We start from the raw sequence: 26,921 nt of genomic DNA, 5'->3' as shown, positions 1-26,921 counted from the left end.
GTAGCAGTTTTGCAAAAAAATTTTTTTTTTGTATATCGGCCGTGCAGCCCCATTACAGCTATAGCGTTCTCAGGCTGCAGTCTGTACTACATAGTATAGGGACAGCGTTGCTGGGATAGGGAGAGTGGTAGTGTGGGATCCTGTGTACAAGAACCCCAACGGTCCTTCTTAGGGCTACCTGTGACTGTGTGCATTTTACAGGTTGTCTGATGGGAGTTGTAGTCCATCACTATTGCACAGCTAGGCCGGTTTGCAGCCTTCCGTATGATTTTTTTCTGGCTGCAGTTAGCGTTGCATAACCGCTGTCAGCCTCCAACTGTATGCCAATAATTAAAAATTTTTTTACATCGCTCTGTGTCTGCCGTCAACTTCACGCACAGCGTACGGCGATAGCCCCTGATAGAGGGAAAGTCATATACACACTATATAGCCGGTATTCTTTTTCAAAAAATTTTTAAAATAAAAGCTCCTTCTTACAGCTACCTGTGACAGTGTGCATGTTACAGGTTGTCTGATGGGAGTTGTAGTCCATCACTATTGCACTTAGGCCTGTTTGCGGCCTTCCTGACTATTTTTTTCTGTCTGGAGTTTGCCTTACTAGACTGCTCTCAGCGACAAAGTCTACGCACATAATTCCAAGATTATTTACAGCGGCCTGTGTCTGCAGTAAATTAGAGAAGGACAGCATACGGCCACAGCGACTGATAGAGGGAAAGTGATATACACTATATAGCCTGTATTCTTTGACCAAAAAAAACTAAAAGCTCCTCAGTTGGGCTACCTTTGACTGTTTAAATTTCACAGGTTGTCTGATGGGAGTTTTAGTCCATCACTATTGCACTTAGGCCTGTTTGCGGCCTTCCTGACTATTTTTTTCTGCCTGGAGTTTGCCTTACTATACTGCTCTCAGCGGCAAAGTCTACGCACATAATTCCAAGATTATTTACACCGGCCTGTGTCTGCAGGGAATTAGAGACGCACAGCATATGGTCACAGCGACTGATAGAGGGAAAGTGATATACACAGTATATAGCCTGTATTCTTTGACCAAAAAAACCAAAAAGCTCCTCAGTTGGGCTACCTTTGACTGTTTAAATTTCACTGGGGGTCTGATGGGAGTTGTAGTCATCCCTATTGCACTTAGGCCTGTTTGAGGCCATCCTGACTATTTTTTTTTGCCTGGAGTTTGCCTTACTAGACTGCTCTCAGCGACAAAGTCTACGCACATAATTCCAAGATTATCTACACCGGCCTGTGTCTGCAGTGATTTAGAGACGCACAGCATACGGCCACAGTGACTGATAGAGGGAAAGTGATATACACAGTATATAGCTTGTATTCTTTGACAAAAAAAAACAAAAAGCTCCTCAGTTGGGCTACCTTTGACTGTTTAAATTTCACTGGGTGTCTGATTGGAGTTGTAGTCCATCGCTATTGCACTTAGGCCTGTTTGTGGCCTTCCTGACTATTTTTTTCTGCCTGGAGTTTGTCTTACTATACTACTCTCAGCAACAAAGTCTACGCACATAATTCCAAGATTATTTACACCAGCCTGTGTCTGCAGTGAATTTGACGCTCAGCATACGGCCAACACAGGTACTTATAGAGGGAAAGTGATATACACAGGATATAGCCTGTCTTCTTTTTCAAAAAAAACCCAAAAAGCTCCTTCGTTGGGCTACCTCTGACCGTCTGCATTTTACTGGGTGCCTGGTGGGAGTTTTGGTGCATCACTATTGCATTGCTAGGCCTGTTTGCGGCCTTCCTTTCATTTTTTTCTGCCTTACGATTCCGCTCTCTGCATGAAAGTGTACGCATATAATTGCATAATTATTTACAGCGGTCTGTGTCTGCTCTATTCGTAATCCACCATGCTGAGGATAGGGGTAGGGGTCGAGGATGTGGACACGGGTGAGGATGCGGAGTTCCAAGTGAGGGTGTGGGCACAGGCCGAGTTCCTGGTCCAGGTGTATCCCAGCCGGCTGCTGCGGGATTAGAAGAGAGGCAAGTTTCTGGGGTCCCCAGCTTCATATCACAATTTATGGGTCCACGTGGTAGACCTTTATTGCAAACAGAGCAGTGTGAGCAGGTCCTGTCATGGATGGCAGAAAATGCATCCAGCAATGAATTGGGCACCCAGTCTTCTACGCAGTCCACTGCTGAAACTCTGAATCCTCTGGCTGCTGCTCCTCCTTCCTCACAGCCTATACTGCTGCTACAAAAATGGTACTGGGGTCTGCATATGCTTCTGCTACATAAATGTTACAGGGGTCTGCTGATACTGCTGCTACAGAAATTTTACAGGGGTCTGCGTATACTGCTGCTAGAGAAATGTTCCTGGGGTCTGCCTATACTTCCACTACAGAAATGGTACTGGGGTCTGCCTATACTGCAGCTACAAAAATGTTACAGGGGTCTGCCTATACTGCTGCTACAGAAATGTTCCTGGGGTCTGTTTATACCTTTGCTACAGGAATGTTACAGCGGTCTGTCTATACTATGGGTGCACTAAGTTTTCCCATCGCGGTGTTTTACTTATGTGGCACAAATAATACAGTGACTGACTAGGCCAGAATTGCTGGCCGAGGCCAAGTTGCTTGGCCGGGCAAAACTCTCCCCTGTTTGAGAACTCCGGGCAAAACTCTCCCCTGTTTGAGAAATCCTGTGTAATACCATCTTTGTGCACTTACAGCATAGGCTAGGCAAAGGAACTCAAAGACTGCCCCTTCCAGTGTTGAGCTATCTATGTTGCGACACATGGATTTCCCGTTGCTATGTAACTCAGGGCACCTTGGGTCACAAAGGTGGAGGCTTGGAACCGAGCCTGACCCTGGGCACGCTAATGTGCTTCCCACACAGACTATAGCCGGTCCTGGTCATGGTGTCTTGGCCTTGTAAGGCCACCTCCTCCTCCTGCTTGGGGTCAGGGGATCAGCAATGCGCATCATGAATTTTCTCTCGTGTTACCACAGTTATCTGAGAAACTCGTTTGGGCCAAAGGAGAGGAGCGTAACTGCATTAATGAGACATTCACTGCTGTACTAGCATCGGAGTCCGCTCTATGCCCGCGATTGCTAAGGGTGTGGGCAGAGGCCTATGGCCTCGGCGCACTTTAAGTCTGCCATGTTTGGGCAGTCTGATTCCTTCATATTTAATGCTGTCTTTGGGTTCCTTCGACTCGCCTATGCTGTGGGTACACACAGACTTCCCATAGCGGAGTTGTACCTGTCCTGCACAAAGTGACTGACTGACTTGGGTAGGGTGCATAGTGCAGATGCCTTTCCCCTTGCAGTGTCGCTAGAGCTATCCAACACCTAGACAGAATGAATACTGTGTGGGCACATGGACTGCCCATTGCTATGCCAGTCGCAGCACCTTGGGTCTCACAAGGTATTTGCTGGGACCAAGCCTGGCCAAGGGCCCACTCACATCCTTTCAACACAGGCTACAGCGGGTCCTTGTCATGGTTTCTTGGCCTTGTAAGGCCACCTCCTCCTCCTGCTTGGGGTCAGGTGATCAGCAATGCGCATCATGCATTTTCTCTCGTGTTACCAGTTATCTGAGAAACTTGTTTGGGCCAAAGGAGAGGAGAGTAACTACATTAATGTTACAAGGAACTGCCAATACTTCAGCTGCAGAAATGTTACAGGGGTCTGCCTATACTTCAGCTGCAGAAATGTTACAGGGGTCTGTCTATACTGCTGCTACACAAATGATACAGGGGTCTGCCTATACTGCTGCTACACAAATGTTACTGGGGTCTGTCTATACTGTTACTACTGTAATGTTACTAATACTGGGCTATGCCTATACTGCTGCTACGGAAATGTTGCTGGGGTCTGTCTATACTGTTACTACTGAAATGTTACTAATACTGGGCTCTGCCTATACTGCTGCTACTGAAATGTTACAGGTCTCTGCCTATACTGCTGCAACTGAAATGTTTCTGGGGTCTGTCTATACTGTAACTACAGAAATGTTACTGGTGTCTCCCTAGACTTCTGCAAGATAACTGTTAGTGGGGTCAGCTTATTCCTTTGCTACAGGAATATTACAGGGGTCTGTGCATAGTATGGCTGCACTAAGTTTTCCCATCGCGGTGTTCTACGTATCTGGCCCTAAAAAAAAAACCCAGACTGACTAGGGCATGGAGTATGGGCCGAAGCCAACCTGTATTTAATCTCACGTTAGCTCAGCTATCGGGGGGCACTGCAATGGGATTTATTAATGTACCGTCGGTGGCTTCCTGGGACCCACCTATGCTGTGGGTCCACACAGACTTCCCATAGCGGAGTTGTACCTGCCTGTGACTATTAGTGAAAAAAACGCAGTCTGACTTGGGCATGCAGTGTGGGTCGAAGCCAACCTGTACTTTATCTCATGTTAGCTCAGCTATCGGGGGCACTGCAATGGGATTTATTAATGTACCGTTGGTGGCTTCCTGGGACCCACCCATGCTGTGGGTCCACACAGACTTCCCAGAGCGGAGTTGTACCTGCCTGGGACTATTAGTAAAAAAAAAACAGTCTGACTAGGGCATGCAGTGTTGGCCGAAGCCCACCTGTATTTTATCTGACGTTAGCTCCGCTGTCCGGGGCACTGCAATGGGATTTATTAATGTACCGTCGGTGGCTTCCTGGGACCCACCCATGCTGTGGGTCCACACAGACTTCCCATAGCGGAGTTGTACCTGCCTGTGACTATTAGTGAAAAAAACGCAGTCTGACTTGGGCATGCAGTGTTGGTCGAAGCCAACCTGTACTTTATCTCATGTTAGCTCAGCTATCGGGGGCACTGCAATGGGATTTATTAATGTACCGTTGGTGGCTTCCTGGGACCCACCCATGCTGTGGGTCCACACAGACTTCCCAGAGCGGAGTTGTACCTGCCTGGGACTATTAGTAAAAAAAAAACAGTCTGACTAGGGCATGCAGTGTTGGCCGAAGCCCACCTGTATTTTATCTGACGTTAGCTCCGCTGTCCGGGGCACTGCAATGGGATTTATTAATGTACCGTCGGTGGCTTCCTGGGACCCACCCATGCTGTGGGTCCACACAGACTTCCCATAGCGGAGTTCTACCTGCCTGTGACTATGAAAAAAGGCCAGACTGACTCTGGCATGCAGTGGGGGCCGAAGCCAACCAGTATTTTATCTGACGTTAGCTCAGCTGTCCGCGGCACTGCAATGGGATTTATTTATGTACCGTCGGTGGGTTCCAGGGAGCCACCCATGCTGTGGGTGCACACAGACTTCGCATAGCGGAGTTGTACCTGCCTGTGACTATTATATAAAAAAACTGTTTGACTCGGGCATGCAGTGTGGGCCGAAGCCAACCTGTATTTTATCTGACGTTACCGCAGCTATCCGGGGCACTGCATTGGGACAAACAAGAGGAGCGATACAGCGCTAATGAGACGTTCACAGCTATGCTAGCATTGGAGTCCGCGATTGCTGAGGGTTTGTGCAGAGGCCTATGTCCTGGGTGCAGTGAAAGTCCGCTTCCCGCATACGATTGCTGAAGCTATTGGCTGAGGCCTACGTCCTGGGGGAACTGCAACTGCGCCAGGTTGGGGCTGTGGAGCTTTTTCCTAGCTAATCCAGTCATTGGAGCTGTGAAAGGAAAACTAACTGATTTAATGAGCCCGTCGCAGATGAACTAGCATCGAAGTCCGTTTCATGCCTACGATTGCTGAAGCTGGGGGCCGAGGCCTATGTCGTCGGCGCGGTGCAAGTCTGCCATGTTTGGCCGCTCTGATTTATTTATTGTTTATGTCTTGGGTTTCCTAGGACCCACCTATGCTGTTGGTGCCCACTTAGTTCCCATCGCGGTGTTTGACCTGTCTGGCACAAAGACACTGACTGACTTGGGTAGGGGGCAGAGTGCAGATGGCTTTCCCCTTGCTGTGTCGATTGAGCTATTCGACACCTAGACAGAAGAATACTGTATGGGCACATGGATTCCCCGTAGCTATGTAACTCATCCCCACGTTTGCAGCTCCTGACAGAGATGGCATAGGATTGGAATGAAGATCGAACGTCAATTTCTCATCGATTCTCTACAGCATTGTGGGCTATCGCCCCGCCCCGCCCCTTTTAAAGAGGGTCGCTACCTGGCCCTGCCAACCCTCTGCAGTGTGTGCCTCCGGTTCCTCCTCATGGCAGACGCATTTATAAATAGACATGAGGGTGGTGTGGCTATGCAGGCAGCGTGTGGCATGAAGGCAGCTGAAGGCTGCGCAGGAACACTTTTGTGTGCGCTGTGGATGCAGGGCCGTGCAGGGGGGTTGGGCAGCATGTAACCCAGGAGAAGAGGCAGCGCTGTGTCACTGGATTTATGCTGCCTGCTAGAAGAATCAAGGTTCAAGTTCCCAGAGTGGTTTTGCATTTGAATCACCTCACCCTATTGGGTTATTTCTTTTGTCTGCTGTTGATGAAAATATTTCTATACTTGCAACGTCATAGGCCTCTCACCCAGCCAGCCAGAAACCTACTTAACACGCATGATGAGCAAAATCCTCGAAACAGCTCTTCGTATCTGGCTGTTTTTTCCTTCTGGAGAAGATTGTGGTTTAGGTTTATATTCCCAGTCCTGTTACAAATCTGGATACAGGACCAAACGTTGACTTGTCGGAAATCTACCTTCTAATAGGTGGCAGTCCCGAGACATTGTTAGATCTATTTGCTCACCATCTTTTTACAGTAACTATATATATTGCTGCTATAGACTAAACTGTGATATCTGCATTCTAGATAATATCTTCCAGAAATGCGAAATCAAATTAAAAATAGTATTTAGCAAGTTTACTTATATTATTAAAATGCATTTAGGAGAAATATCTTCCATGTGCACGTGTTATTCATATGGGAACACAATAAAAGCGCAAAAATGTGGAGCCTGTAATACTCAAACCCAAGTCATGAAATAATTTCTAGATAAATTTAAAAAAAGACAGCAAGGTAATTATGTTCACTATTCAAGGGATTAATTTGTATGCTATTCATATTTTAATCAATATAAAAACTTTCATCGCTTTAATGTGTCTTACTCAAGGAATAATAATAAAATGAGCTAATTGCAAGTTTAACGCATGTACAATAAAGTTGTTATTGTACTTTCATACTTAACCCTAAATGTTAATATTAAATGAGACAATAGGTCCAACAGAAAAATAATTTCAATTTAAAGTAACTGAAACAAGGCAATATAATTCTCCCTAACGCTTTTGTAGGATCATCAAAAAAGATACTTAATAATTGTAATCGCCTAGAGGCAACAAATACATATAATTGCATATTAAAAAAATTGAAATCAGTTTCCCCAGAGGTAATAGAAAGTTATTAAAATAACCTATTTATTGTTGTGATAACTATCCATTTGTGTTAAGCAAAAACGACAATTTTGAACACATAAAAAGGAGAAGGTTGTTATGATATAATTAGCATTTCCAATGTTTTGATCATTAGGGTAGTTTGGATATTGAATTCTAAAGTAGATCCAGAACTACAATAAAATGTGTTATCCAAATGTTGTATTCATAGTTATATAAACTGTCCTTGCAGAGTGCATCAGTTTTGCTAAACATACTTATGAGAAATTCTGTGAAGTTTGAAAGAAACAGTACATTACTTTTAGATACTTCATTGCCCATTTTCTATCAGCTTCCATTCTATACATCCATATGTGACCTCCAGACCAGGTGACTGCCCATAAATGGTCTATGTAGAAAAGTGCCATTTCTATTTTTCATTGGAGCATACCAGAGCTAACCTAAACCTCTTCATATATTAATTCACAGATATTAGACTATCTCTCAGCTGTCGTTTTACCAAACTAGAGTATGTCAGTCCACCCATTCCATTTAATGCTTTAACGGTCTCCTATGAACCAGCTCTTGTTTTCTTGTATACTGGTATCTAAAATTGTATACATTATTCTATATATATATTTGTACAAATACCTTTTTAATGCATCCTAAGATTTTGCCATGGCAGTACATGCTACAGTTTAGTTTACTGGCCACTAATAACCCTAAAAACTTTTTCACCTTCATTTTATCTAGTGTTTTCCCATTAAGTATCCTTAAAGATACTGATTACCCTTGCAGCAGAAGGGTAATACAGCAGAAGATAGAGAATCTTTAGGGTATGTCTACACAGGCTGTAATTTGCAGCAGAAAAAATATACTGTAAATTTGCCAATTCTAGCAAAATTATGTCAACGTATGCAATTTGCTGCTGATTTCACCCAACTTATTTAAAGGGGTGAAATATGCCTGTAGTTTTGTACAAACTAAGAACTTAAGTAAAATGTTAAGCAAAACTAAACTAAAAACTAAACAAAAAAAAACACCCAAAAAACCTAAATAGATAAAATTAAACAACAAACAGCAAAAACATGAAGAAAGCAAGGGATAGGGGACCCATCAGTAGTTGTGGTGGTGGAGGTGGTACAGGACAAGCAAAGTTGGCACTTCAAGATGCTCCCACTCAAGCAACAGCTCCACATTCTGCAGGAGGCAAGGCAAGCCCACTGCCATTTCTTAGAAGTGGTTTAGCCCATGTGTTACATCTGAAGCATAGAGTAGATAATACAGCATGTCTCAAGTACCATCATCTCCTCGTCTTCCCAGGCACACAGCAGTCAGTCTGCACCGTTGGCCATGAGCATCCCCCCATTTCTTCACATTGTTCAAAATTCCCTGCACCCTCTGAAGCAGTCCACATGGATCAGTCTGAGGAGCTGTTTGAGTGTCATGGATGTTAACGGGGCAGTCTAAACAACCAGAGGGAGAAGACCAAAACATTGAATGTACTGATGTCTAACAATGTTTTTTCTCTGAAGATAAGGGTGGGTCAGTACATGCGGTCAGCCCTCCACAGGCAATGTGTACTCAGGGGGATGTGGAAACGGAGGTGCAATCTCCCATTACTCACTGTCATAAAGTCCACACAGGAGGAGAAGAATGACAAAGGGGAAGAGGAGGCGGAATATGATGAGGTACTTGACTCAACATGGACAGACAAAAACAGTCATGCTAGCTCGCAGAGGAGGGAGGAAGAGGCAGACATTGCGGGGCAACACCCTGCCAAGACAGAGAGTAGGGTGTCCCAGAAAAAGAAAAAAGGGCAGTGCCACTAGCCTCAGCTAGTAGTAGTTGCAACAGAAACATCAGACCCATAGCTCGGTTTGCTCACAGGACTTGTGCAGCTTGGGCATTCTTTGTGATGACAGAAGCAGGGATGGCTTTTTGGGCAAAAAATTGGTGGCTGAGCATTTGGTACTTTTGGTTAGCACAAAGCATCATGTTGTGGAAAGTATCTGTGTCCACTAGCCTGAAGGGCAGCATTTCCATAGTAAGCAGTTGTGCAATGCTTGCATTTAGGCTTCCCTCATGTTTCCTACTATTCCTCTTATTTCCCCCCAAACAAATTTTTTCAAACCGAAATACACAGCTATAGCTCTAAAGTTTCAATGAGGTGCATACTCTGCCCTCAAGTTGATGTTGGGGCTGCTTCTGCCCTTCGGCTTCCACCACCTTTCCTCATCCTTTTTCTAAAACACAACAAACAGCTGTAGCTCAACAGCTCTTTCTTAGGGGAGGATGAAAAGGCCCGTGCTTGGGTGTTTTGCTTACCCAGTAGAATTTTTCCTTTGCAAAACTTATGACATTGCTTTAAAAAATCATCATATCTGCTCTTTACCTTGGCGGAATTTTGGGTAGCTCTACTGCATTTCCATGGAGAGGGCCTGTGTTGGGTATAGTTTTTGGTTTTTTTTCAAAAATGATATTTACAGTAAAAAAGTAGCATACCTGCTGTCTCACTTGGCATGATTTTTGGTCTAGGACACACCATGCAGGCTTTCTTTTGTTTTCACTCACATCATGGTGCTCCAAGTGACCACTGTACACTGTGTTTAGCTGTATTCTCATGCAATATGGAGGCCTTTGGCTGTATTAGGGACCTTTTGGAGGGCAAATTAGTGAACCTTACTGTTACTCCCATTGATTTTAAGTGGAGCTGAATTCATCCATCCCATTTCTCGACGATCTTTGTGAAATCGGTCCGATTCTTACCTGCACCAATTATTTTAGTAATCGCTCATATCTTCTAAAGTTTTAACTACATTAATTACTATACCAGCTAAGCTGACTAAGGTCTGTGGTGCACACGGAAAATTACTCCAGATCCATGCTGTAGTGATTGTTATAATGCCTCCTCGTCACATGTACATCACAGGAAGGTCCTAATTGGAGGAGAAAATAGTGACTGGTTCTCTTTAGGCTCTTTTCCCACGAGCGTATATCAGCCGGACGCTTTCACTGCTGGCTGATATACGCTGTGATCTGATCACATGGCCATATTCCTGAGACGTAAAATGGCCCGGTCAGCCCAATATAGCACCGGGGGTTTTTACGTCGGCCCAAAAGATAGTCCTGAAACTATCTTTTGGGGCAGAATACGTCAGCCGCTGCATGGGCTCCTATGGGAGCCCATGGCAGTGGCCGCAGGTGGGAGGGAGTTTAGCAGCATGGCTGCTAAACACCCTCCCTCTGCTCTCCTCCCCCATGCAGGCTCACCTGTCCTCTCCCCCCCCCCCCCCGCTGGCTCTCTGCAATGGGAGGGGACATGGGCGGAGCTAAGCTCCAGCTCCTTCCCCGCTCCTTGTCTATAGCCATAAATGGGAGGATTCCGGATGGCACTTAGCTCCGCCCCATCCCCTCCCATTGCAAAGAACGAGCGGGGAAAGGAAGAGAGGTGAGCCTGCGATGGTTAGGAGGGAAAAGGGGCGACGGCATGGTAGTCTCGGAGCATATACGCCGGGACCCATGCCATCTGAATGGGTGCACAAACGTTTGATTTGTGCGCCCGTTCACCAATTTTATCTCTCCCAACATAGCGTATATCGGCCATGAAAATGGACGGCTGATATACGCTCGTGGGAAAGTAGCCTCAAACAGACACTTTTTTGAGTTGTTGCATGTTCTGTACAATATATTAAACACATTGAGTGTTTAATATATTGTAATTTTAAGAGTTGTTGGATCAGCAGAGCCCTCTTTAGTGCGGCAGGTACCAAGGTAGCTAGTGGAACTCCCAGTGATCCGCTGTTACCATAACCAGCCCTCTTATGAGTCTGGCTCAGGGAAAATATAATATTACATGTAGCAAATGGTGACATGGTTGCACCTAGTCTAATAAAGTGCAGACTATTTAAAAAGTGTATTACCTCATAATTGCCTTGCGAAACAAGAATAAACATTGATCACAATGAATGAGTAATACCTTTCAAGAAATGCTGCATTAACAGATTGATGAATTAGTACGGAGCACACAGTGAGAAGACAGGTTCAATGCACCTTAAGGACACAGCTTCATTGTAAATGCATCACCTGGGTGGAACCAAAATAAATGTGGTTTCCATCACATTTAACAGAAGTCTTAACCACTGAATGGATCGCAGGACATTGAAACAGACTTTTCAGTTAACAATTTCATCATTCAGTACAGCTGCTAGAAGACGGTCGACATGCACTTCAGATTTATTAACAAGCTCTTCTTATGGACTTTTCTGCTTCACTGGTAAGTGTATTGTTTGTTACGTTATTATGCCAGACTTGACATGAGAATCTTATATCTATACTTTATTTGGCCTATAATTACTTTTAAGCAATTTACATATTACTTTAAAAATAGAAAATAAAATAAAAAACCTAATATATCGTTATAGGCAACATTCTATTAATTAGAGCATTAAAAGCCTGTCTATATAATAATATAGACAGGTACCCTAGTGTTTCTAGGGTATCACCTATTAGTAACTAACATTTCTGCAAGTCAGCCATTTAACCCCTCAGATGCCAAAGTCAATAATGACCCTTGCATTTAAGCGGTGAGACAGAGGGAAAAGGTTCCAGCTGTCACCAAATCAGCACTCCTGTGATTTGATTGTGGAGTGACAATGGGTTTCAATAGCAGCCGAGGATCTAATGAAGGCCCACAGGTCTACCATCTTTGTAACCCTATTAAAGTATTGCACTGTATTGTATCAGTAATTAAACAATCCCATGGTTAAAAAAAAATGTTGAAAAATATTTTTAAATAACCCTAAAAAACGCATTTTATTCCTCATAGATATTTTATTATATCAAAAATTAAAAAAAAAACAGAACTGTACATAATTGGTATCACCGCAGCCTTAACAATTTGTACTTCCGAGCTAGCCCTTTATTTATCTTGCATAGTGAATGTCAGTAAAAAGATATTTCCAAAATTGCATTTTTATTCATCTGCTTCGTAAAAAAATAGAATCAAAAGTGATCGAGAAGTCACATGTACCCCAAAGCAATAAATAAAGAAAACTGCAGCTCATCCCACAAAAAATAAGGCCACACACAGGCTAATCTATGGAAAATAAAAAGGTTATTGGGTTTAAAATATGATAACATAAAAACCAAAAGATTTAAAAGTATTAAATAGAGATGAGCGAACCTACTCGGCCACGCCCCTTTTTCGCCCGAGCGCCGCGATTTTCGAGTACTTCCGGGGGGGGGGGGGGGCGGGGCTGACCGAGGTCACCATTCTGCTGCATGGAACTATCTTGAAGCCAGAGGTAGCTAGGGTTTGGTATTGCATGCTGAGTCCATTTCACTTCAATTGGGAGCTGTTTGCTTCCCACAGCACAGCAGCTCCATACATTAGAATTGCAGCCAGGAATACCAGTTGATCAATGGGGGGCCCTAGCAGTAAACTCACATGATCTGCTATGGTTGTCTTACCCTGAGGATAGATCAGCTAGAGTTAGAAGTAGGGCAATCCCTTTTAGACCTTCTGACACAGACGATGATTGTGAACAAGTGTTCATTAGAACGATTGTTCCCCCAATCATTGCCCAATTTAAACAGGGCAGCAATTCGCTAACAAATGAGTAAACACTTGTCCATCAGCTAATTGGCTTGCTTGTATAAGAATAAAAATGCTCACTCATTGGCTGAATATTTCCCCGGTCACACAGGGAAATGTACAGCCAACGAATAATAGCTGGATGGGGATGAACAAACATATAAAAAATTGTTCATCCCCAAGCAGGTGGTACTCTGCCGTCTGTGAATGGCAATAAGCAAGTGCCAATTCATATGCATTGGTGATCGGCGCTTGTTACAACAGCTGATTCATCCCGTATGAAAGGACCCATAGCCAGCCTAATCAATAGGGGAATGAATACTAAAAGTGCCTAGAGCAACATGAACTCTAAATACAGCTCGGAGCATAGGTTGCTGGTTGGGTGATAGGCCTATGATGTGAGTTCGGAAGGGTATAGTTTTTACTAGTTGAGGGTACCTAGCATGGGGACTTATAAGGCTCTCCATGCTTCTCTAGCAAATTTAGTATGCAAATGGGAGCTGGTACAATGCTTTTAGGGTCCCACCTGTTAGAAAGTACAATACCACTTCCTGGCAGTGCCACATACTGGGTGCCAAATATTAGAAGTACATATTATAGTATGCTACCTTCTGGAAGTCAGCCGGAAAAGAAGAGTCAAACTGACTTGAGTGCCAACTTCCACTGGTGACAATGGAGGAACAGGGAGCCCAGTAACTATACAAAGCACATTCCCAGACTATTCGTTCCCTGTCCTATAAGCCCCATAACTGAGCCTATGATGCTTATAGGATGTGACGGGTTCCTTTAACTTATAGGAATGCTACTTTTCAATAAGTGGCAACCTAAAGGCAGTCTATCATCTGCATTTGCAAACTCAATTTCCCAGAGGAACATACTTAGCGTCCTTACACCAACTACGTAGATGTTCTCCACAAGGAGAGGCTATATCACTGCTGGCCTATATAATAGTTAACACTAGAGCTATGTGACATAATATTAACACTTATAGCTTTTTTAATGGTTTTATATATTCAAAACTGAAAAATGCAAAGGTTACCATAGTTACTGAAGAATCACTGAATTAAACTTGAGCAAACTGCTTTGTCACCTTCAAAATTCAAGGTAACAAAGGGTTATTTGTAATTTAGTTTAGTGCAGTCATGGAACCAGCTACCATGTTTGCAGCACATAATGGAGCAGATCTCCGCACAAATTGTCCTAGAATGTATTTCAGACACTTTTACACACTTTTTACAATGCAGCCAAAATTCCACAACAATTCTGTGATGTGTGAACTCACCCTTAGGGCTTAAACACATGACCGTGTTTGCAGAGCTTTTCGTTGCCCTGAAAAATCACAGCCGCAAAAAGTAACAAAGTGAAGCTATTGATTTCAATGGCTTCATAGTAACATAGTATGTAAGGCCGAATGAAGACAATGCCCATCTAGTCCAGCCTGTTATCCTCCTGTGTTGTTAATCCAGAGGAAGGCAAAAAAAAAACAAGAGCAAAAGCCAATTAGCCCTTTTGGGGGAAAAATTCCTTCCCGACTCCCTAATGGCAATCAGACTAATCCCTGGATCAACCCCTAATAGTTCCTACCTGCCTGTATACCCGGATTAACAATTAACCTAAGATTTATATCCTGTAATATCCTTCCACTCCATAAAGACATCAAGTCCCCTTTTAAACCCCTCTATGGATTTTGCCATCACCATATCCTCAGGCAGAGAGTTCCACAGTCTAACTGCTCTTACAGTTAAGAACCCTTTTCTGTGAAACCTGCTTTCCTCTAAAGGTAGCGGATGCCCTCTCATTACCGTCGCAGTCCTGGGTATAAACAGATCCTGGGAGAGATCCTTGTATTGTCCCCTCATGTAGTTATACATAGTTATTTGATCACCCCTTAGCCGTCTTTTTTCTAGAGTAAATAATCCCAATTTGGATAGCCTCTCTGGGTATTCCAGTCCAGACATCCCATGTATTAGTTTAGTTGCCCTTCTTTGAACCCCCTCCAGCACTGTAACATCTTTCCTGAGCACCGGTGACCAGAACTGTGCGCAGTATTCCATGTGAGGCCTGACAAGTGCCTTAAATAGTGGGAGGATAATGTTCTCATCCCTTGCCCTTATACCTCTTTTACTGCACCCTAAGACTTTATTAGCTTTTGCAGCAGCTGACTGGCATTGGTTACTCCAGTTTAGTCTACAATCCACTAGTACCCCCAGGTCTTTTTCCATATCCCTTTTTCCTAGCAGTACCCCATTTAGTGTATATTGGTGACATCCGCTTCTCCTGCCCATGTGCATAACCTTACATTTTTTAACATTGATCTTCATTTGCCATTTTTCTGCCCAAGCCCCCAGCTTATCTAGGTCCGTTTGTAGCCATACCTTGTCCTCCGTTGCATTGATTATATTGTATAATTTTGTGTCATCTGCAAATATTGATATTTTACTGTGCAGCCCCTCTATCAGATCGTTGATAAATATGTTGAACAGAATTGGGCCTAATACTGAACCCTGTGGCACCCCACTAGCGACAGTGGCCCAATCAGAATAGGAACCATTTATTACCACTCTCTGCTTTCTATCTCTGAGCTAATTCTTTACCCAGATACACACAATTTCATCCAATCCGAGCTGTCTCATTTTATAGATCAGCCTCTTATGCAGCACGGTGTCAAATGCTTTAGAGAAGTCCAGATATACGAGATCAATAGACTCTCCCAGGTCCAGCCTAGAGCTTACTTCATCGTAGAAGCTGATCAGATGATTGACCCTTCATGAATCCATGCTGATGAGGAGTTACTCCGTTGTTCTCCTTGAGGTATTCTTCGATGGCATCCCTCAGAATCCCCTCGAATATTTTTCCAGTTACTGAACTGAGACTTACCGGTCTTTAGTTACCAGGCTCACTTTTGGTCCCCTTTTTGTAAATTGAAACCATGTTGGCAATGCGCCAATCCAATGGTACAACCCCGGTCTTGATAGCATCCACAAATATTATATATAGCGGCCTAGCTATAACATCACTTAGTTCCTTTAGTACCCTTGGGTGTATTCCATCTGGGCCTGGCGATTTATCGATTTTAATAATCTTTAAGCGGTTCCGCACTTCTTCCTGCGTTAGGTATGAGATATTTTGTGAGGGGTTCATTTTATTCCCCTTCATCTCGTGTGGCATTTCCTTTTCGTTTGTGAATTCGCTTGAAAAGAAACTATTTAATAGATTTGCCGTCCCTCCATCATCTTCAATGATTTCTCCTGCATTATTTCTTAAGTCTTTCTGCCTCCTCCTTAGCAATTTTGATTTTATCTTTGCATATTTTGTTTTTTTCCCTGTACGATTTTAGCACTTCTTCGCTGCCATCTTGCTTTAGTAGTTTGAAAGCTTTCTTTTTTGTGTTTATTGCCTCTCTTACCGTCTTGTCGAGCCACATTGGTTTCCTTTTATTTGAAGTTCTTTTATTTTTAAAGGGAATGAACTGCTCACATGAGGTGATTATGATGCTTTTAAACTTTTCCCATTTGTCCTCTGTACTGATATTTTTAAGGATGTTGTCCCAATTAATGTTACCGATAGTACTTCTAAGCTGATCAAATTTTGCTTTACTAAAGTTTAGTTTATTTGTCACTCCCTAATAAGGCTTCTTATTGAATAACAGCTGGAAGTTGATTATATTGTGGTCACTGTTCCCCAAGTGCCCCTCAACCTGTACCCCCTTTATTAGGTCCAGTTTGTTAGTTAGTACTAAGTCCAGAATGGCCCTTCCTCTCGTTGGTTCCTGCACAAGTTGGGTAAGGTAGTTATCTTTAATTGATCTCAAGAACTTATCACCTCTATGAGATTTGCAGGTTTCGTTTTCCCATATGATATCTGGATAATTAAAGTCCCCCATGATAATTACTTCATTGCAGTTTGACACCTCTTCTATCTGACTTAATAGTAAGGTTTCAGTTTCTTCTGTTGCTTTTGGTGGTCTATAGAAAACCCCTATCAGGATTTTGTTTTGTTTTTTTCTCCCTGTATTTCTACCCATAGAGATTCCACGTGTTCATCTCCTACTCCTATATCTTCCTGTAGTCTCGGCATTAAGTACGATTTAACATACAGACATACCCCTCCCTCTTTCTGGTTCCCACGGTCTGTTCTGAAGAGATTGTAACCCTGTAAATTTGCCGCCCAATCCCACTTATCATCAAGCCATGTTTCCGTTATTCCGACTATATCGCTTCAAGCTCACCTACTTTACCGATCAGACTTCTTGCATTCATGGTCATACAATTTATACAGTTTTTTTTGTTCTTTAAATTCGTCTTGTTGCTAATGGTACTATTGGCTGATCTGTCAGTTCTAACTGTACTAACCCCATCCCCTGCTCGACCCCTCTTCCCATTGCTTAGACCCAGGTCGCTTGCTACACTGACTACCCCCCTATTTCTCTTTTTGCGCTCCCCCCCAGTCCCTAGTTTAAACACTCCTCCAGCCTTCTAGCCATCTTCTCCCCCCGCACAGCTGCACCCTCTCCATTAAGATGCAGCCTGTCCCTACGGTAGAACCTGTAGCTGACAGCAAAGTTAGCCAAGTTCTCCAGGAACCCAAATCCCTCTTTCTTACACCAACTCCGGAGCCACTGGTTTACCTCCCTAAGATCCTGCTGCCTTTCTAGTGTGGCCTTAGGTGCAGGTAGTATTTCTGAGAAAACTACCCTGGAGGTCCTTGCCCTAAGCTTGGATCCTAGGTCCCTGAAATCGTTTTTAAGGGTCCTCCATTGACCTCTAATTTGTTCATTAATGCCAACATGCACCATGACCACTGGATCCTCTCCAGCCCCTCCCAGTAATCTGTCAATCTGATCCGCGATGTGTCGAACTCGAGCGCCAGGAAGACAACACACCGTTCGACGATCCTGGTCTTTATTGCAGATTGCCCTATCTGTCCCCCTTATAATCGAGTCCCCCACCACTATGACCTGTCTAGCCTGCCCTGCACTCCCCGTCCCCGTCTCACTGGAGCAGTCAGCTCCCTGACGTTCAGAGGGCATGTCGTGCTGCAGCGGTGCTGGCTCTGTAATGGCATCCCCCTTATCTGCCAACGTTGCAGACTTGTTGAGTTGTGCCAGTTCAGGACTAGCCTTCCTTGTTCTCTTCCCTCTACGCCTCCTTCTATCTCTCACCCAGCTAGCTGCCTGCTCCCCCTGCACTTCCATACTACCATCCACCCCCGCCTCTACCCCAGCAAGTGCCTGCTCAGTGAGCACCAAACTCCTTTCCATGATGTCAATGGCTCTCAGTGTTGCCAGTTGCCCATTTAGATCCAGAATTTGGGCTTCTAAATGTGCGACGTGCACACATCTTGCACAACAGTATGCACCCTCGATTGGCTGATCAAGGAATGTATACATTGCACAAGTAGCACACTGGATGACATTGGCAGGCATGGAGCTCATCCTAATGGGGAGGAGCTCATCCTAATGGGGATTCTCAAGGACATGATTTTTGCGTGATATAGGATAGGACTTGCCCTGTCTTATTCGCATGTATGTTTTATACGTGTGAGAAAGGATAGGTCTTTCCCTATTTTTCGTTTTTTTCTTATAGTAACATAGTATGCTAGACTGAAAAAAGACAAGTACCCATCCAGTTAAGCCTGCTTCCACCCCCTCTTGTTGATCCAGAGAAAGGCAAAAAAAAAAGCCCAAATGAGGCAGACGCCAATTTAGCCCATTTAGGCCGAATGCCCACGGTCGTAATTGCACTGCGGGATCCAGAGCAAGCATTCGACTCCGGATCACGCAGCAAATACTGCCCATAGGACATGCAAGGAAAGCACATTTCCCTGTCCAAGAGCGGAAATCAACAGCGATTTTCCGCTCGCAGGGGAAAATCACAGCATGTCCCGCTGCGAGTTACAGTGGATCTGCGTCATCACTGGTGTGACTCTCTGCACTGTGCATGTTTGGCGGCACCCCAGTCAGCACATCGGCAGAGCAGAGAGAAGACTACAAAACAGGTACGCAGGGTCAATGCCGGAGCACAGCGTCTGATTCCACTGCGAGATTTCACAGTCAGAACCCGACTCAGCCGTGGGCATTTCGCATTAGAGGAAAAAATTCCTTCCAAACTCCATAATGGCAGTCATAATGATCCTTGGATGATCATTTGAAAGTTCCTACCTGACTGCAAGACCCGGAACAACAACCTCTCTAGTTATTTCATGTCTATATCCTGTAATGTCATGTTGCTCTAGAAAGCTGTCTAGTCCCCTCTTAAACTCATCTATCGATTTTGCCATCACCATGTCCTCAGGCAGAAAGTTCCACGGTCTCACTGCTTTTACAATAAAAAACTCCTTCTGTATTGGTGATGAAACTTTCTTTCCCCTGGGCGTAGAGGATGCCCTCTTGTTAGCGACGCAGTCCTGCGTATAAACAGATCATGGGAGAGATCCTTGTATTGTCCCCTAATGTATTTATACATAGTTATTTGGTCACCCCTTAACCATCTTTTTTCCAGGGTGAATAATCCCAATTTTGGGTATTCCAGGCTTCCCATTCCATTTATTAATTTAGTTGCCCTTCCTTGAACCCCTCCAGGCACTGCAATGTCTTTCCTGAGCACCAGTGTCCAGAACTGTACACAGTATTCCACGTGAGGCCTGACAAGTGCCTTATATAGTGGATTTCAATGGTTTCGCTTCCACTATCAGGATTCTCTCACGTTAATACTACATGCGTCTAAGATAGGGCAGGACTTATCTTCACACTTTTTTAACACTCATGTGCACTAGCGCAGAGTTTAAATAGTCAAAAAAATACCTGGATCATGTGCTAATACGCTCCATAGCGGTGAGCATATTAGCACATGCGACCATGTGTTTTTGCCCTAAAAGTGTCAATTTCCTTCATACTGCCCTCTGTGAAAAAGTCAACCAGTTTATTTAAATATAAATCTAAATGTATACTCTGCGTATCATGCATTATCCCAAGTAGGAGTGCCCTTATGGTACCTTTCACACGGGATGGAATAGTCTGCAAAAATAGTGTAGAATATGCCATCCCTGGATTCCACATCAAAAGCCACACTGCTAACTGCAGGTTTTATTGCAGGATTGCTGGCAGAATTCTGCTATTTTCAATTCCCCACCAAAATCTGCACGTTAGAAGTGTATGGGATGCCAACATTGACAGCCTGCAAATTTGCACAATCTAGAGGCTCAGTTACAGCACATGTGGACCAATATGATGAAGGATACCATAGCGAACCTGTGTGCCTCCATGCCCGCATATATCACATCTTTCATCCAAGCTAGAGGAGTTACAAAAGGGTACTAGAATCTGTATGCCCGTCCGTATCTTATCTTGTATCCAAGCTAGAGGCAGTACACTTGGGTACTAGAGCCTCTATGCCTCCCCATATCACATCTTGTATCAAAACTAGAGGTGGTACAACAGGGTACTAGAGCCTCCATGCCTGCCTGTATCACATCTTGTATCCAAGCTAGAGGTGGTACAACAGGGAACTGGAGCATCCATGCCCACACATATCACAGTACAACAGGGTACTAGAGCCTCCATGCCTGCCTGTACCACATCTTGTATCCAAGTTAGAGGCAATAAAACAGGGTACTAGAGCCTCCATGTCCGAAAGTATCACATCTTGTATCCAAGCTAGAAGCGGTACAACAGGGTACTAGAGCCTCCATGCCCAGCTTTATCACATCTTTTATCCAAGCTAGAGGCAATTCAACAGGATAGTAGAGTCTCCATGCCAACCAGTATCACATCTTGTATCCAAGATAGAGGCAGTACAACAGGACATTAGAGTCTCCATGCCAACCCGTATCACATCTTGTATCCAAGATAGAGGCAGTACAACAGGGCACTAGAGCATCCATGCCAGTATGTATTACATCTTGTATCCAAGCTAGAGGCGGTACAACATCGTACTAGAGCCTCCATGCCAGCAGATATCACATCTTGTATCCAAGCTAGAGGTGGTAAAACAGGGTACTAGAGCCTCCATGCCAGTATGTATCACATCTTGTATCCAAGCTAGAGGCGGTACAACATGATACTATAGTCTATATGCCTGCCCCTATCACATCTTGCATCCAAGCTAGGGGCGGTACAACAGGGTACTAGAGCCTCCCTTCAAGTGTTCAGTTTTCCATAAAAAAATTATCCTTTTGTTCTCATATTGTAATTACTTATATCAACATTACAATCACACAGAAAATTTCATTTGATTCTGACAGCTCCTTCTAGGGGGTTGAATTTTTTTTGACAATGAGTGTAGTCAAATAAATAATTAAATTAGTTTGATCTTCCCTGAATAAAGCCATGCAGTTTTGGGGCCAACAGGTCATTGGTTTTTAAGTGGTCAAATTTCCTCTTTTTCAGGAGAGTTTCCATTGGTTTAACTACAATGGAAGTCAAACTGGCCTGTGGTTCCTGATTTCTTCTCTACTACCCTTCTTATGGATGGGTACAACTTTGACATTCTCCAGTCATCAGGAACATCGCCTTTTTAGCCCTAGAAATTATATTATTATGTTACCATGCAAGGGGTGCCTTGACTAAAACTATCAGAGCACAAAACCATGCCTTCCAATAAACTATATCTTTCAACTGCACCAGTGAAGAGGTCTTTAATCTTTAGTTATGTTAAATTGCTTCATATCATGTTTTATGATGTTGCACTGACTATAGTATGGGATGACTAAGATGCATATTATTACAGTTATTGTACAATATATTTCAATTGCTGAATAAATGAGCACTATGCCTATGGGGTGGTCACCCAGGTTGGCTGAGGTCAGTGGTCATGTGTGCAGAATGTGTGGGCACTGTATGAGATATGTCCTAAGAGAGGGCCAGGTTATAAGTATGAGAAGCTCAAAGCATCTCATGGACAGTCATAGAGTTCAAGGACAGAGTGCTTCTAAGTTGAGGCGCACCTGCCATAAGTTAGTTAGTGAGGAGGATCCATGTTTGGAGTTGGACTTGCTGAGAGTAGTGACCCCAAAATTGTTGTCTATGTCTGAGACTGCTCTAGACTGCTGTTGCTCATATGGCTTGCTGGGAGCAAACACTGAATGGTGAATGGTTATGGACCATTCCCAGCATGCAACCTGTTCTGACAGAGCCAAGGGCCAATAGAGAACCAGATGCCCTGATATTTGTGTAATGGGGGAAAACCAAAATAACCCTGCCAGTAGGCATGTGGCTACATCCTGAATAGTGGCAGAATGAAACCCAGGTATGTCTGCCTGCAGGTGGGTGACATAGGACTGTGCCCCAGCCAGCCTGCAAAGGCTTGTCGCCTCCCACTATTGTGGACTGTGTGAAGTGGGCCTGAACAGGTCTCCTGTGGGTTAAACTGTGGCTAGTGCCATGAGACTGTGTTTGGTAAAATGTGTTGTAATCAGATTATATTTATATTCTAGGGATATGTATGCTATAGAAGCTGAAGAAACAGATGCACTTTCAGGATTTCAAAATCTCACAAAAGATTACAATAAATACTTACGACCAAATTTCAGTGGTACGTATCATAGGTTTTTTTTATATTATTCACTTATGCATGTCAATCTGAGTTTAAGAAGATTCCTACTCAATAGGCAAAATGTTCATTGGTAAATCAGAAGTTATTTGTTGTATTGTTCACCAGTCTAGATACAAGAAAAATATTTCAAAAGGATAGAGATTTTGTTAAATAAATTAATATGGGTATTGTTGAGCGAACCTGAATCTCAGTTAGGTAGTTGGTGGTTCAGCAGTTAGTAATGTTTCCTTGGAGTGCTGTGGCCCTAGGTCCAAATCTCAAAATCTGGTAAAATTGGTATGTTCTCCTTGTGTTTTATAATAATAATCCTTATCTAACTCCATGCAGACATTGCCCTTGTTCACATTTGAAGCTAAGACCCCAGCACTGCATGGCAACAATGCCAATCACTGAGAGCATTTCAAATTTCATGCAGATATTGCCCTTGGTCAGATTTAAATGTAGGACCCCAGCTAACCACTGAGCCACCTCTTCCTCCTTAATAAATGGATACACTGTAAGAATAAAAGAGCATGGTACTATTTTGGAATGTTTCCTTGTAAATGAAAAAAATTATACTTCAACTATCTATGAAGAAATAGGTAGATAATTTAACGTAGCAATTATCTTCCTGTCCAGCCGCTACTCGGATGCCTCCGCCCTGCGCCAGTCACTGCAGTGGCTGCCCGTCAAATACAGAATACAATTTAAACTCACTACCCTCATCCACAAAGCTCTCCACAGCACCGCGCCACCCTACATTGCTTCCCTCATCTCAATTCACACCCAGCCCGCACCCTCTGCTCCATTAACGAAATCAGACTGTGAAAGTGCTCCTTTAATTCGAACCTCTCATTCCTGCCTCCAAGACTTCTCCAAAGAAGCATCTGTCCTCTGGAACTCACTACCAAAAGCTATCCTGGTAATCACTGACACACTAAACTTTAGGTGTGGTCTAAAAATACACCTGTTCAGGGAGGCATACCATACCTCCTAAACCAAACCCCTCTGTATGCCGCCTGATAACATGCTCCCTGTCCTACTGACTGCAATTCCTGATAGCCATAATCAACCAGCACCTGCAGTCATACCAATTTAGCCAATATACAGCCTGGCCATTGTCCGTGTGTATAGCATATGTGTGGAACTCTCTGCCTGAGGATGTGGTAATGGCAAAATTCATAGATGAGTTTAAAAGGGGACTTGATGTCTTTCTGCAGCAGAAGGATATTACAGGATATAAATCTTAGGTTATTTGTTAATCTGGGTATACAGGCAGGTAGGAAATATTAGGGGTTGGCCCAGGGAATAGTCCGATTGCCATTAGGGAGTCGGGAAGGAATTTTTTCCCCAAAAGGGCTAATTGGCTTCTGCTCTTGGGGTTTTTTGCCTTCCTCTGGATCAACAACACAGTAGGATAAATAGGCTGGACTAGATGGACATTGTCTTCATTCAGCCTTACAAACTATGTTACTATGTTATGTATCCCTCACTTTCCAGCTCTCAATCCATGCACATCTCCAGCCCCTCTACCTTCTGTGTCATCCCATTATTTGTAGTATTTAGGCTCGATGGAGCAGGACCCTCACCCCTAATGTTTCCATCAATTAATTACTTCATGTAACTGTGGTCTTGTTTTTATTTCCCCTGTATTGTAAGCGCTGTGGAATATGTTGGTACTGTATAAATAATGATGATGATTATTATTTATAGCATTTGGATGCACATGTGAACGCACCTTATTACTTTTTTATTTTTGTTTTACTGCATTGAAAAACCTAGTTGATTATGCTCATCAATACAAGGGAATGCTGCAAAACTGCATAGTAGTACCTACAGTAGTAGTCAATGACATCTATATACGTTTAGGCATGAAGTTGAATCATGTGAGGTATCACAGTTAATGACACTCTTCAAACACAGACACGTACACAAAAGTGTGAAAGTGGTATGAATATAGTCAGACACATTTTGAACCTTGATCTAGGCTCTTAGTCATAGCAATTAATTGGGTAGGGAGGGGTAAAGTTTCTCCTTAGGGAGAGCACTTAGTAGGTATAAGGAAACTTGTAAGACCATGCATGCTTCTTTGGGAAATATATGCAAATAGAAAGATGAAACAATGCCTCTACGGTCCCACTTATTATAAAGGCAGCAAAATCTGACCTTTTAACAAAGTTTTGTAACAATGACTAGGAATATAAGCCAAAGCCAGAGTCTTCTCCAAAAAGGAAAGATAACCAGGGTTTTTGCCACTCATCAGTGTACAGTGGATTGCTCCATGGCTGGGTGAGAGGCCTATGATGTGGGTCAGTTGGGGTAAAGATTTTGCCGAGGATCCAAAAGCAGATTTAGAGCTACCGTGTTTCCCTGAAAATGAGACCCTGTCTTATATCAATTTTTGCCCCAAAAGAGGTACAGAGTCTTATTTTTTAGGGGTTGTCTTATACTCACCTATCAGGTCGCTGTCCGGATCCCTCCCACTAGTCTCCGGTGCTCCTGCAGACTTCCGTCCAGTCCTCAGCGCTGATGGAGCATCTCTTGCTGCTAATGGGGTTTGAATAGCCTGCCTCCAGCAAGCAATTGCTGTGATTGGTTCAATAGCACCGCCTCAGCCAATCAAAGCCAGCAGTCGATGAACAAATCACAGCATTCAATGATGTCATGCATCATTAATTGGTTCACTGAGCGCCACAATTAGGCCCGGCTCACACAAGTGTAGCAACCAAGAGTTAGTAGGCCTTCTCCATAAGTTTGAATGCATTTGTCTAATGCTTATTGCATTGTCAGTGTCTTTGTGTTGTATATATTTGACATGAATTTGACATTGCACCTCTGCAGCACTGAATGAGTTAACGTGAGTTATGTCTGGAAAAGTATCTTGTTGTCTGTCACTTGATCATGTTTGATATATATGCGTTTGCAAGGTGGATGCAGAGGAGAATGCCTGTGAGACCCGTGCAACTATGACATCCCAGCCTAGCTAGGTAGTTGGCTGAAGTTGGAGTGTACCGCTTTTGAGTAAGAGAGACTTCGCTCAGCTCTTAGAGGAGCACCAGGATAGAAGAGGCCGAGCAGATGTCTTGTGAATGCCTTGGGCCCAATGTACCCAGACCTCTGTGTTAATGGATGGGAGGGACTTAGAGAGAATGAGGAGCTGCCATGCACCGTACCCACTTTCCAAATGTGAGTGATGACCGGTAGAGAGCTGAAGAGAGAAGGAGAGTGGCTTGGAACAGAATCCCACAGACAACTGGACTGTGGACTCGTCTGTAAACCTGTGAATCATCCTCCCTGTCACACCACTTTCTGTCTTGTACTACTTTCCTGCTGGCGTGTATTGCTGAACTCTAGATAGTTATTTCCAGTAAACTAGCTTCACTGACCATTCGCGGTTTGGCTCTGAAAGTTAAATCCCTATGTGTAGACTCTTTATTGTTAACAACTGGAATCACTGCAGAGGACAGAATGGTGGCATCATGAATGACAAAAGGACTAAGGTAAACCACCAGCGAGTTAACCTATTTAATAGCCTGCCCTCGGCCTCTTGGACGTGTCCCTGGTTACCCTCCGGGTGGGAGATGGTAGAGCCACCATGAAATGGCCTAAACTCTACCCTGCTAACTCCAAGCTGGGGCCCGCTCCTTGGATGCTGCAAGGCGGAGCTATCTTGGCGTCATGAACACGATGATTCCTACGTGCCTACTCTTTAAAGCCGGAGAGAAGTGCCTCCGGCATAATTTCTCAAAACAGAGGAAAAAAGTTAATGCCTGTGTCTGAAGCATCTACAGAAACTTTTAATTGTCCAGCCCTCTGCGCCCCTGAAGATTTACCGGAGGGACAAAATTGAGTTGCCTGCAAAACAAAAAAATGCAGAGAGAAAAAGAAAATTCTCCACCTGAGTCCCATTCATATATTGCCAGGATGCATTATACCCTGCAACGAGGACATGTGAAAATGTTGGATCCTGTTATGTTGCCCAGTGTGCACTGTTTAACTGTAATGGAAGAAATGGACATGGACCCACAAGATGGCGTCCAGCCTTCTTCTTTAACTAGTACTTAAAAGTCCATGAAAAATTCCCACCACCGAGTTCCCGCTGTGGCTGAGGAAAAAGTGAGGGGGGTTGCCCCCACCGTGGAACAGCAGCCAGAGGCAGAGAGCCTCCCGGGGGAGGAGTCATCACCCTCGGTAAGTGAGCCACTGGACTTTTCTTTTCAGACCACTTCTCCAGGTGAGATGATCATAAAAGCTTGTGTGGAGTACCTGCTGGATACCCGCCTTCTAGACTCCGCTATTATTGGTGCGATGAGCCGGAGTTGCAAGGACTTGTTAGGCCAGCGATGGTTTCTTCATCTGCAGAGAATGTTTCTTCTGCTTCTGTCCCTTCTGCTGCCTCCACCTCTGCTCTTTCAGTAGGGAAACCACTACACAGTCTGCAACGATACCACACCTGAGACAGTTATGTGGAGAAGCAGTATCCACCC

At 43.9% G+C, this 26,921-nt stretch overlaps 1 protein-coding gene across 2 annotated transcripts in view; it reads left to right on the top strand.

The window, feature by feature from the left end:
* Positions 1–11,342: 11,342 nt before the first annotated feature.
* LOC136610564 (gamma-aminobutyric acid receptor subunit pi-like) overlaps positions 11,343–26,921 on the top strand; it is a 69,988-nt gene continuing 54,409 nt past the window's right edge. For both annotated transcript variants that reach the window (XM_066589793.1, XM_066589790.1), the window contains exons 1-2: positions 11,343–11,584; positions 22,337–22,434. In XM_066589793.1, coding sequence (XP_066445890.1) covers positions 11,532–11,584; positions 22,337–22,434 — 151 coding nt within the window. In that variant the 5' untranslated portion in view covers positions 11,343–11,531. The remainder of the gene's footprint in view (positions 11,585–22,336; positions 22,435–26,921) is intronic.

This window comes from Eleutherodactylus coqui, chromosome 2 (assembly GCF_035609145.1).
Source record: "Eleutherodactylus coqui strain aEleCoq1 chromosome 2, aEleCoq1.hap1, whole genome shotgun sequence".
In the NCBI taxonomy this organism is placed as follows: Eukaryota; Metazoa; Chordata; class Amphibia; order Anura; family Eleutherodactylidae; genus Eleutherodactylus; species Eleutherodactylus coqui.
The sequence above is the reverse complement of the archived record's forward strand: the minus strand, read 5'-3'. Positions and strand labels throughout refer to the sequence as shown.